The following is a 12,207-nucleotide window of genomic DNA, read 5'->3' as shown; positions in this document are numbered from 1 at the left end:
TCCTAGATCTAGGATTCTAACTAGGAATTCCAGTACATTCTGTGTGTTACATTTCGCAATCTGTTCTCATTTGTAACAGAGGAGCCTGGGAGAGCTTTCCCAGTGAGGTCGGTGGTCTGCTAGCTTTAGAAATCATGAGCTGAAGAGTCAAAGTAGTTCAGTGATATTTTGCTAGTCATTTTCCAGGTACACGAGAGCTTAGTTTTAACAAAAACCTCACAGTTCTTGCTTATGTTTTGTCTTATTCAATGGGGTCAAACAGACAAGGCTTTCAAGCTGCCATCATTTAGGACCATGCAGTCAATGTCTCTGCCACTGACATTTCAGTGTCCAAACTGCAGATGCTGTGAAATAAATGACACTTGTAAATTAGGAGGTTTCAAACATTACAAAACATAATTCTGTTTAATGGTAGAACTTGAGTTTTCAAGCTCTCATTGTGAAGTTGGATGCCCAGTTTCCTGGGTGGTCCTGAAATTGTCAACAGTTCCATTTAATGGAAAGCCTGTAAGATGCTGTGATGTGTTTTTCCCTTCCAGGTCATCAGGATAAACTTGGAGTAGCTGAAACAAAGCTTCTTCACACTCTTCACTGGATGCTGCTAGAGGCCCCTCAGGACTGCAGCAATGACCGATTTGGAGGAGACAGAGGTTCTAGCTGGGGAGGGAGCAGTAGTGCCTTTATCCACCAAGCTGAAAACCAAGGATCACCGGGACCCCGTCCCATCACCACGAATGATGAGGAGGAGAACAACAGAAGGAAGTTCTTCCAGAACTCCATGGCCACTGTGGAGCTCTTTGTGTTTCTCTTTGCTCCTCTTGTTCACAGGATTAAAGTAAGTAGGACGCCAATGGAGTGCTTGTGTGGAGATACCTCTGAGCAAAGAAAGAATGATTCTGCCTCTGTGATTTTCTGAGTCTTACATTTAATTCAGCCTACAGTGCACATTGATTGACCACTAACAGATATTTTATCATGCTGGTACAACACCACTGACATCAGAAGGGAATCCTTCCAGCAGCATGAACAATCACTCTACCGTGCACGCAGGCACAAAGGCAAATGAATCTGAAGTGAGGAATTTCTGTACTCTAGGAATGTCAAAGATCTGTGGCCCATATGAATTCCGCAGAAAAGATGGCAAGCTTTAATGTGCTCTTATGACTCAGTTGTTGCTCACAAGGGCCTTGCTAGCTTTTCAGAGATAGCACTGTGGAGCTGCTGCTGAGGTTGATTGTTGTCATTACTAATCATCTTGATGCTGATTACCAAGATTGCTTTTTAGTGGTATAAGCATGGAAGTGGCAGAGGCAATTAAGTATTCCTTTGTTCTGAAGTTAGGAGCAGGCTGCAAGGCTTCTTGTCCGCCGAAGTCCCTCTGTTGGTTTTATGCTGAGTACATCAAATAAAAAAAGATGGGGTAAATGGGGTACTTAACTGGCATGTTAAGTCAGTATTATCCCCTCCATGTTTCATAGAGGTACAAGTCTCAAGGAGGAATATGATCTGATAACTAAAATAATGCATGTGCTCAAGAAGGATGGTACATTTGCAAAAAAAGGACTAAATGATGGAATTTCCTGACTTCTGAGGGAGTTTGTGCATTTAGCAATGCATTTTTAAATGAGACTTTTGGCGAGTGAGGTGTAATCCTGTAATTTAACAACTGTAGTTAAAAGTGTTTGCAGATTACATAAAGCTGGCAGTCCGAAATAAAAATGCAGTACGTTGTTGCTGGCACTTCCAAGCATTTTGCAACGTGCTCCTTTGGAAAAAAAATAAAACACAGCTGAAAACAACAAGCAATTTATAACAAGGCTTATAAGCTCACTGTTATGAGATGGGACTAAAAAAGAATAGGGAATGAAAGGATGGGAGAGTGGTGAGCAGCCAGCTCTTGCCATTCTTTTACCTATCTGCATCACAATTTAAGCCTGTGAGGCATTTGAAGTTAAGTCAACAGAAGACAGTGGTGCAGCTGTAATTATTCTGCTATTACCCATGTCTGTGTGTGGCTTGTGGGGATAGTTGGACTGCACTAACTGTTGACTTCTAATGTAGGTCTGACTTTTGTCGAGGTAAGTGTACCTTGATCCTTCTAATATTTACTTGTCTGCTAATCTTTATAATTTCAACTACTTGCTTATGTAAAGTGATGTTGGCTCAAGTGCTAGTAGTTCCAGTGTCTCTAGAGACAGATCTCAAGTATTAACAGTCTTACTATTTAATAACAACGTCATTGCATGCTACTATTTCATAATAATTTAATATATTTAATGTTACCTCAATTTCTAATCAGTGTTTAATATTTATTATCCCTTTTGGAGCAGTTCAGAGATACAAATGCTAAGGTTATGATGAGATTGAATACTAAATATGAAGTTATATGTGTTTAGAGGGGATGCTGAGGCTCTTGACATATAAATGGCCTTTCCTCTTATAGCTAAAGGTACTTGGAAAAAAAAGAGTTCATTAACTAGTATGGAAATTTAACTTGGAAAAAGCTTTTGTATATTTTTGTATTGAAAATTTTGTTTTCTCCTATGATGAGAGGTTGAGGGATCGGGGATTTTTTAGCTTGGAAATGACAACTCCAGGAAGACCTCATTGTGGCCTCCCAATACTTGAAGGGAGTGTATAAACAGGAGGGGGAACGGCTGTTTTCAAGAGTGGATAGTGATAGGACAAGGGGGGGATGGTTTTAAACTGAGACAGGGGAGGTTTAGGTTGGATATTAGGAGGGAGTTTTTCACCCAGAGGGTGGTGAGGCACTGGAACAGGTTGCCCAAGGAGGCTATGGATGCCCCATCCCTGGAGGCATTCAAGGCCAGGCTGGATGTGGCTCTGGGCAGCCTGGTCTGCTGGTTGGTGACCCTGCACATAGCAGGGGGTTGGAACTAGATGAGCATTGTGGTCCTTTTCAACCCAGGCCGTTCAATGATTCTATGAATTTTCCTCATTGTATTTTCAAACCTGTGCTTGAAATGTATTAGTGTCTGCTGAGTGGCTTCAGCAGCCACTGAGTTAACGTATACCACCACAGAATGGCATGTAGTGACATTTATTTTGCTTAAGATCTGTGCATCCGAGAAAGGACAATCCCTTCAAACTGAAAACAGTGTTTGTTCATGTGAGCTATTGTGATTCAAACTCTGTTTGTCTTTTTAGGAATCTGACCTGACCTTTCGATTGGCTAGTGGCCTTGTTATTTGGCAGCCCATGTGGGAGCACAGGCAACCTGAAGTGTCTGCCTTCAATGCCCTTGTAAAACCAATCAGAAACATTGTTACAGGTCTGTGACTTTGCTGTACAGATGGGAAACCTTTCCTTTGTTTGGTTGATGCTATGTTATGTTCTGTAGCCGTCATATTTGAGGAATATGCTGATACTGCAGGAACTAGTCAGGCTTTTGAGAGTAGTTTCAGGCTGCTTCCCTTTGGAGTCAAGTATTGTTTGCATAATATTTAATTAAGAGATGAGAAAGGAATCAGACATAGGAAATGAGAAACTCTCAATAAAGTTATTGCTTTCTGTCAGCTTCAAATCTCTGTTTCACCATGTCTTCCTTAGTTGCTAAGAAGAGTAAAGACTATATCCAGCAGCAGTCCAACAGAGCAAGGTTTACCCCAGGCTGGCACTGAACGTATTAGAAGTGAAGAGCACACAGCAGTCTATGTTCCCTTACTTTCTGAAATCTTGGGTTTCACCTATGAAACTAAAAAAAGTAGTTTCAGGAGGCTCCAGGGCAGACTTAGGTTGCAAATTCACTTTTGTGTACTGGGAGAGTTGCTCTTCTTTTGTGACTCAGCCATAATGAGACTGGAATGGGGTGCTTAGGCTTCCAAGCCTCTATATCTGGCTTGGTTCTACAAGTGCTTTTTTACTGTTGCATTTGAGATAATAGTTTTGCATAATTTGTGCCAACTAGTGAATTGTGATTGTGCCGGATATGTTACTGTGGCATTGCTTGCAAGTTCTGAAAAGCACTAAGTTATAATTTTCACAGTAGTGAAAATGTAGTTAGCTGAATCAGCTTTCTCAAATGTAACAAATCACTTCGGATATTGTATTTAGTTCTAAAGGCTCTGCAGGCCTCCAGGACAGTCTAAAATTGAAAAGAAGTCTCTCAAATGATTTGAAATCATCTCTACCTATTTTTTAATTACAGAAGATGAAGCTCACTAAAGATTTCAACCCTGGAGATAGCATAAACGATTAGACCTAAGTTTTCTTTGACCGTTGGGTTATTTTTTTTAAAGGTTTGAGGTATGGTCAGAAAATCCCTAAGGTATAACTTCAAGAGTCAAGTCTGTTACGAAAAATATTCTGCTTTGTTTTGAAAATATTTTCAGCTAAATAGGAATACTCACCAGAATGAGGTTCTTTATGTCAAGGAGGATTCTAATATTTAGTGCTCTGGTCTCAAATTGTGATTAAAAAATAAAAATTGCTTAAATTCTCATTGGAATGGGAATTAAAAATAAATCTAGTGCTGAAGCTTTATGATGTTTTGCTTGGAGTCAATCTGACACTAAGTAACATATGAATAGCTTGCAGTATGACAAGATTTGAAGAGTTGTCATCCACAGTGCTTGTGATGTCCTTGTTCTTCTACAGTATCACTGATCAAACTTTCTGTATGAAATTCATATGCTATCTACGATGAAGACATTTGTCAAACTAGAAACCATCATGTATTCTGAGAGAGGTAACCTAGAAGAAAAGCTGAATATATGTGAAAATAGGAGGAGGAAGAGATCCCAAATAAAGTGCACTAGCATGCACAGGAAAGCACAGTCTAATGCCAAATGGACTTATGATAAAACAAGATTTCAAGTTTTATCTTTGTTTAATGAAAATGTAATTTCTATAAAGTTGTTGAAAACACAATTAAAAAAAAAAAGGTGTGAAAGTTAAAATAAATGTTTTGTTTTTGTTTTTAATGGCCATTGTTAATGCTAGGAAGTCTGTAAGAGATATACTGCTTTGTTTTTGTTTTTGTTTTTGTTTTTTTTCCCAGTTAATCCTTTCAATTGGTGAAGTTTAAATATTAGAGATGATTTCTGACTTGAAATTTCACTTTATTTTTTCAGCTAAAAGAAGTTCTCCTACCAACAATCAGAGTGTGACTTGTGAATCCCCAAATCTGGACAGTGGTCATACAGAGGTGAGCTCTATACTGAGGTTGAATGTGCTTGAGTGAGCAGTTGAGGGAAGAGGAAACTGAATGCTGAAACAGCAGCTGCGCTTATTACACTGAAGTAATCCATGTTCAGAAATTACAGTTCGTCACAGTTTTCCTGAAGGCTCCCAAACTTGTCTGCAGGGAAACCAAACAGTATTGATACACTTTTTGTGATCTCCTTGGCAATATCCTGTCTTACAGGATAGAAGTCTGATCTTATGTCTGTACTTAGGTTAGAGCCCTGCCTTGACCTTTGCCTGTACAGTTCCTCATACTGTAAAGCCACAGGCCTGATTAGTTTTGCATGTTACTGTGGTATAAGTAGTAGTCATCCAAGCACAAACTGCGGTGAGAAAACTAATACAAGATGGATCAGTGTGTTTATCTACCTGTTTCTTTTTATTAAAACTATCCAAAGGGACTACAGGTGGTCTGTGAGACGACCCTGCCGGATTCTGTACCTCCAAAGCCCACTGTTTCAGCATGCCATCGTGGAAATTCCTTGGAAGGAAGCGTCTCCTCTCAAACCTCTCAGGAGAGGGGTACTCCACATCCCAGGTACAGACTATTTCAGCAGAAAGTTAGATTGGTATAATTCAGTGATTGGGGTCGCAGTAGTCCTCATCTTCAATCGGCTGTTGTCACTGAACTCTGAGGGTGCTGAGCATTTATCTTGAACTCTACAGATCTCAGTTTTGGGAACTGAACAAAGTGGTGACACAGTGCCACTTTCATTGGAGAAATCTCCACTTAGCCTGTTGCAACAGTTGATTTGGTCTTTCCTAGTGTGCTGTCTTCGCATAATTAAAGAAACTAGCAAATAATCTGCAGGTTCAATTCTTCTTAGCTGGATTCAGTCTCAGGCAGCTAGTATGTTTTCTGGCTTCCTTCTGATAACATTTTACTTCCTACCAGCAGAGGATTTTTGCAAGCTTCTCTCCATTGCCTTCATTATTCCTTCTCTGCATCTGGTTGCTTAGACAGCTACTGTTAGGCTCCTGATCAAAAGAAGCAGACTAACAAAAAAGCAAAGTCATAAAAACCATCCTCCCATCTTGCCCTGCAGAGTTGAAGCTGTAGTTTTCCAGCATGATGCTGCTACACTAACTTATTCTATTCCAGATTCAGGCAGATAAAGATAGAACCAAATTTTCCGTGATGCTGGATACCCAGTACTGCCATAAGGTAAATGAAGCTGATGAGTGTTTCAGGAGTGTGGATAGGAAAGGAAGCCTAGCTATATTTTTAGATCTCTGGATTTAGGAGTCTCACTTTTAACTTCTCATGAAAATTTTGGTCCTGGTGCTTGTCTCTTTCGGGAAATGTCAGATCTAAAACAACAGCGTTTTAAGAAATTGCTTCATTACAGGAACAGAAGAAATGTGGGATGAAGTAGGTTTCTGCATGTAATCTAGGAACAACTCGGATTTCTCAAAAAAGGGGTTGATGTGCTATTTCCCCTGGTGGAAAGGGCAAAGCTGTTCTCTATGGCTCTGATCTTATCAGGAGCTTTCCTTTGGGATTCTGTATCAAGCCTGCTGTCAATTCTGGTTCTTTATTTAATTTGTAATAATGTGAGCCAGTAGAACTGCAGTGGGGCATAAAACTGCCTTTCTGCGTATGAACACTGTGGCTTAGAGCGGCACAGCTGTACAAAAAAAAAGCCTTTTATGAAGACAGAATCAGGAGATCAGTTTGTCGAGCTGGATCTGGTGGTTGCTATAGAGATGGAGCTGCAGACAGGCATGGAAGAGAGCGTCATTATGTCTCCTCATTTGCAGGACTCATTGATCAGTTAAAACTGCACAGGGAGCTTTGGTTGCCATGCAACAGACAACTGGGAACAAATGTAGTTTGCTTACCAACAGCCGCAGTATTTCTTTGTCCTTGGGCCCTGGGTTGGAGGAAGACTGCCTTTCCGCTTTCCCTGCAGTCCCAGTTAGCTTAGAACTGAGAAAACAAACACTAGGTTTCCTTCTAAATTAGCACAGAGTTTAGTTTCTGGTTCCTCAGATACAAAAATGGCTTGTTCCTCTGACCCTGGCTAATTATCTCTGCTTTAATCAGTGAAATTCTCCGTTCATAAATGACCACAGCTTAACACTCTGGAGCACTTAAAGCCACAGCCTTTAATCCAGATGCTACCTTGAACATACAGCCTTGGGAATAGTCTGCAGGATTTCAGTGGCTAATATTTCATAAGGAGATCATGACTTGCTCTAGGCTGTGTTGTGCTGTGTGTTGGGTTTGCTTACAGGCTGCATACAAGGAAACATGGATGACAGTTCAGACACGTGCTGATCTGGGTTCTGCAAAGTGACCAAAAATAACATATCCTTGACATTTGCTGCCTTTATTTTCTTTACTGCTATATTTTGAGTATCCCAGCTATGCTTTTGCATGGCGTTGACACGATCTTGACTGACAAAAGCAGCCTTGAAATCAAGTATATTGGAAAAACTTCACAGTGTATTACCATTTATTATGACATTCCTCTTCCTATTTCAGTTTTGTTGTGTTGTTTGGGTTTTTGTTTTGTTTTGTTTTGTTTTGTTTTGTTTTTTTTCAGAACAACTCATTTTAAATCATCAAACTTGGAACATTTTATCCTGAATACAGCACTAGGGACACTAGGGACAAACTTGGAATCCGTAGATTGCATTTAGTGATATGTGCTGACACAGATGGGCTGGTCTGCAGTCACCAATTACCTTCAGCATTTGCTTGTGAAGCTGGCAGCAAACTAAGTCCTGCAGGTTTGAGTTCTAGATGTGAACATTTCTCCAAGCCCAGCCTAGCCACCTTCCCATTGCCAAATGTGTAGTTTGGAGGAGCGTTCGTGTGATCCCAAGCAGCATCAGCATGAACTGCACACTTCTTTCTTCTTTGCCAGTCCTATACCTACCTTAGATGCAAAGGGTAGATTTGTGACACTGGACAGTGGCACAGCAAAGCGCTTCAAGCATATGCTCCACTCTTGAGCTCTTAAAGGAGTTCAATTAGTCAATGTTTTTGCTTCTTCTCTACTGCTTTGTTGGACAGTGGCCTTGGTTTCCTCTACTGAATGTGGTGGTACCCAGATGGAGGTAGGAGTATCCTGCCAATGCTGTTCACATGTTGTTTAGCAGAGCTGATAACGTAAATGGCTTTAAAAATAAATATTTGATGTTCTTGTTGTAGCTCCCAGATGATTCAGAACACTATTCTGTGTTATATGGAAGTGGTTTTGATTCTTATAGAATCCAAAACCACAAAAGTTCATCATTCAGTTCACAGGGGTGTGTTTCTAAGACACTGAGTGGAAATGTTTAGTTTGTGTACTTTTATGGCCAGAAAACATAGATGGGTTTCCAGAGTTCCTACCCTATTCCCAGTGTTCCACAGCTTTTCCCATATGATTCTCATTCCTCTGAGTTCCTTTCACTGCTTCTCTTATGACAGGTTGTCCCTTAGCAGCTGCTTACTGTGCAGAAGGTGAGTCGGGACAGTTGTACTCTGCTGGGAGAGAAGTGGGGAAAAAAGGTTGGGGTACTTTATTGCAGTAGGATCGGTTCTGACAATGCTATGATCCCTTTGAAATCTGGAATCTCTGGAGTCTTAATTTCTGAGGCTTACCACAGACGTTTTGGGTTTGTGTGTATTGTGCTTAAGTCTACAGACAGCAATACTGAGAAATGTTAGGAAATGACACCATCTGAAAGGTAGGAAAAACCAAAGTGAAAGTAAAATGTTTTCCCTTTATCTAGCACATTTTGGCAAGGAGTGTCCAGGACAGTAGCTCTTACTTGTATGAGAATCAGTTTAACAGGCCAAATCGTTAATTAGCTTAGCTGTCCTGTCTGCTTGTTCTCTGCTAAGGTCTGTTGTGTACGAATGTAAAAAGTTTCTAAATACTCATTACCAGTATCAGAACAGCAGATGTTTCTGAGTTGTCCGTTTCCAGCTGAACAAATCATTCAGTTCACACAGATGCCGAAGGCTTATCTTCAGAACTCAGTTTAAGAAAGCAACCTCATTCAAGAAAACACCATTTAAAAAAAAATAATAATAAAAAATTCATCACAAAACAACACTGTGCTTGAGCCCTCTGGGGAGCTCGAAGTTAAATATCCATTTAGGTGTCATCAGCAATGCTTTCCTCAGTCAAGGCCTTAGTCCCAAAGGGTCAGTGTCAAATATCCCTGCAAGCTCAAGCAGGCACAGCTGTGTGCACATCCTGGTGTTTTCTGCAGATGGCAGGAGAATGCAAATGGCTTATAGCTCTCTGCAACTGGCTACGTTTTAGGCCTCTTAGGAGAGCTCTTGCATCTTTTGGACACCTAGCATACCAGTGTGTGTGCTAGGACGGAACTGGTGGCTTCTTCCAAAAGAAAATTTTGTGGCATTGAGTGACCCCTTAAGAACTGTTGAACGTACAAAACGGCTGATGATCCTTGTGTTTTCTTTATTCAGAGAACACAGTATCTAAGAAGGGTCTTAGGAGCCTGATGACTAACATGCCTTCTCTTGTTTTTTTTGGAACAGAGTGTCTTTGGTGATCCCACCATGCCAGAAATCTCGCTATGCCACTTACTTTGATGTGGCAGTGCTGCGCTGCTTGCTGCAGCCTCACTGGTCTGAGGAGGGCACACAGTGGTCACTGATGTACTACCTGCAGAGACTGAGGCATATGCTACAGGAAAAGCCTGAGAAGCCACCTGAGCCTGAGATCACCCCTTTGCCGAGACTTCGCAGTAGCTCCATGGTGGCTGCTGCACCCTCTCTGGTGAATACCCACAAAACTCAGGTAAGCGGTTGCTATTGATATGAAACCTGTGAGGTGGTTCTGGGAAGTGGTGGGCAGATGGCTTGTGAAAAGCACAGCTTTGGTGTTGGTTAAACTGCCCAGAGGTCAGATTTGTGCATTGATTCAGAAGGAGAATTGGAGAATGATGAGGGGTTTGGAGGTGGAATCTGACTCGAGAGTCCGAGCTGGTGATTGCTGAAAGCTTGAAAGGTGGTTTGTGATAATTAAGCTAGGGAGAATGCTGATAACATTAGTTTTTAATGCGGGAATATACTGACAGCTTTGTCAGAAGAAATCAGACTGCCTTTCCTGAGTTCTCTTTGATGTTACCTTTCAAAAGAAAAGGAATTGTGCTTGGTACAGCATTGCACACTTCAGACATACACTTGTGTTAAGTATCGGAATAGACTTTTGAAAGCTGAGACAGTGAACCCTCCATGTTGTTACTTCTTCTCATTATGTTATTCTTCTTGCGTAACTTCTACCTTTATATTTGCCAGCAAAGCCTCAGAGGACAAACTGTCCTAGTAGGTGTCAAAATTTATTCCCTGTTTTGCTAGAAAAGGAACTCCAGATTCCAGACCTTAATGCAGTAAAGATCTTTGTCTTAGAGCTTAGTTGTTTTGCGTTTTTTTTTGTTTGTTTGTTTGTTTGGTGGTGGTTTTTTTTTTTGGACAGGTCATGGTTGGTTCAGGGGTGAAAAGGGGATTTGGCTGCAGTTTCAGTTACTCTTCTTGTTTATTTGTGATACTTATAGATTGTGTATATTCTTTTCCTGTCATGTAGGCTTTTAACAGCAAATTCTGACTTAGTGAATTAGTAGAACTTTCTTACAAGATTTAATACAGGATTCTATTTTTGCAATCCCATTCTATGACACATCTCAACGAAAAGGCTCTATCTTCTGCTGATGTTCCCATCAAATGTCTTTTTTGACTCAAAACTCTCAGAATTAATTCTTGTTGGTTTTTTTTTAAATCCATGCTTGTGGTATTCTGGCAGTTTCTGACCTGTTATTTCATAATGGTAAAGGGTGAAACATCCTGTACAGCCAGAAGACAAGCATAAAGAGTATAAATGTTAGTATTTTTATTTTAGTCTCAGGGTGTTGCAGCCATTCTTATGGTTTTTATGAAGTCACATGTTTACTTACGGTTTTCAGGGCTCAGGAGCAGCAGTATTCTTTAAAATGTATTATGTGTATTATATATTTCTATAAAATGTTGCCTATTTCATCCCTGCGAAAGCTTGACGTATCCCTGCAAAGGCCAGGTGATTAGAATTACTATTCAATCTTCATCTACCTTTGCATGGGGATTTCATAGAATTGTTGTGCATGTACAGAAAATCCTCCTTTAATATCATCTCCTGGAGGGTATGCCAGCTAAATAGAACAGTACACTGGAAGACATTACTCTGTTCATCTGGTTCACCCTTCTTGTGTGTGTACTGTCTTTTTGCCTTTGCTCATAACAGCCCAGTTATTTTGCACACGAATATGGTAGCTACTAGTGCAGTAGCACTGCAGTCAGTTCTTAACATAGCAGCAGAGTGCATGAGATTGTCCTCTATAGGCACTGCTTGCATTAGTATTTTGCTGGTTCTTCTTTAAACACTTTCTTCCTTTCACACACTTGGCTATATCTTGCTCTTTCGAGATGTTTTTCTTGCAAAAGATTCCTTTACTCGATTGCTCTTCACTGACATTTTTCTGTTAAATCCATTTGGCAATTCCACTGGGTACCTTCTAGCTGCAAATGTGAGGACTCTGTCCAGGGCATTCTTCCCTCCAGGGCTAGATTTGATTGCTTTTGGTAACCTCTGTGTCAGTCCTGTGTATTTTTACTGTACTTCATCAAACTGGAATCCTGTTTAAAAAGGTTTCCAATTTGTTAAGCAGAACAGCTGTGATGGAGGAGGTCAAACAGTCCTCCATGCACCAAAAGTTTCAGCTCATTACACTCTTTTTTATAGCTCTGAGGGCTGAAGACTGCAACACAGAGGCACCCAGGCCCTATGGTTTATCCCAGCTGACTGTAGGCACTTAGCTGAGGATCTTAAATTGTCTCATCACCCAAGTCATCTGCTAGTCAGAAGAAAGAGAGCCACCTCCAAAGGACAGAGACTTATTTCTTTTTATCAATAGACAGGATTGTACATTGAGACGTCACCAGCTCATCAGTCAAGAACAGGGAATATGCTTAAAACTTGTCTTTTTTTTTTTTCTTTTTCCTTT

General features: G+C 40.6%; 1 protein-coding gene across 1 annotated transcript in view; it reads left to right on the top strand.

Annotated features, from left to right (window-relative positions):
- Positions 1 to 12,207, top strand: part of UNC80 (unc-80 homolog, NALCN channel complex subunit) — a 119,809-nt gene that overhangs the window by 6,846 nt on the left and 100,756 nt on the right. Inside the window, exons 4-8 of the mRNA XM_031554277.1 lie at positions 540 to 835; positions 3,169 to 3,292; positions 5,094 to 5,167; positions 5,604 to 5,743; positions 9,710 to 9,971. Coding sequence (XP_031410137.1) covers positions 540 to 835; positions 3,169 to 3,292; positions 5,094 to 5,167; positions 5,604 to 5,743; positions 9,710 to 9,971 — 896 coding nt within the window. The remainder of the gene's footprint in view (positions 1 to 539; positions 836 to 3,168; positions 3,293 to 5,093; positions 5,168 to 5,603; positions 5,744 to 9,709; positions 9,972 to 12,207) is intronic.

This window comes from Meleagris gallopavo, chromosome 7 (genome assembly GCF_000146605.3).
Source record: "Meleagris gallopavo isolate NT-WF06-2002-E0010 breed Aviagen turkey brand Nicholas breeding stock chromosome 7, Turkey_5.1, whole genome shotgun sequence".
NCBI classification, from domain to species: Eukaryota; Metazoa; Chordata; class Aves; order Galliformes; family Phasianidae; genus Meleagris; species Meleagris gallopavo.
This window is presented reverse-complemented; position numbering and strand designations above follow the sequence as displayed.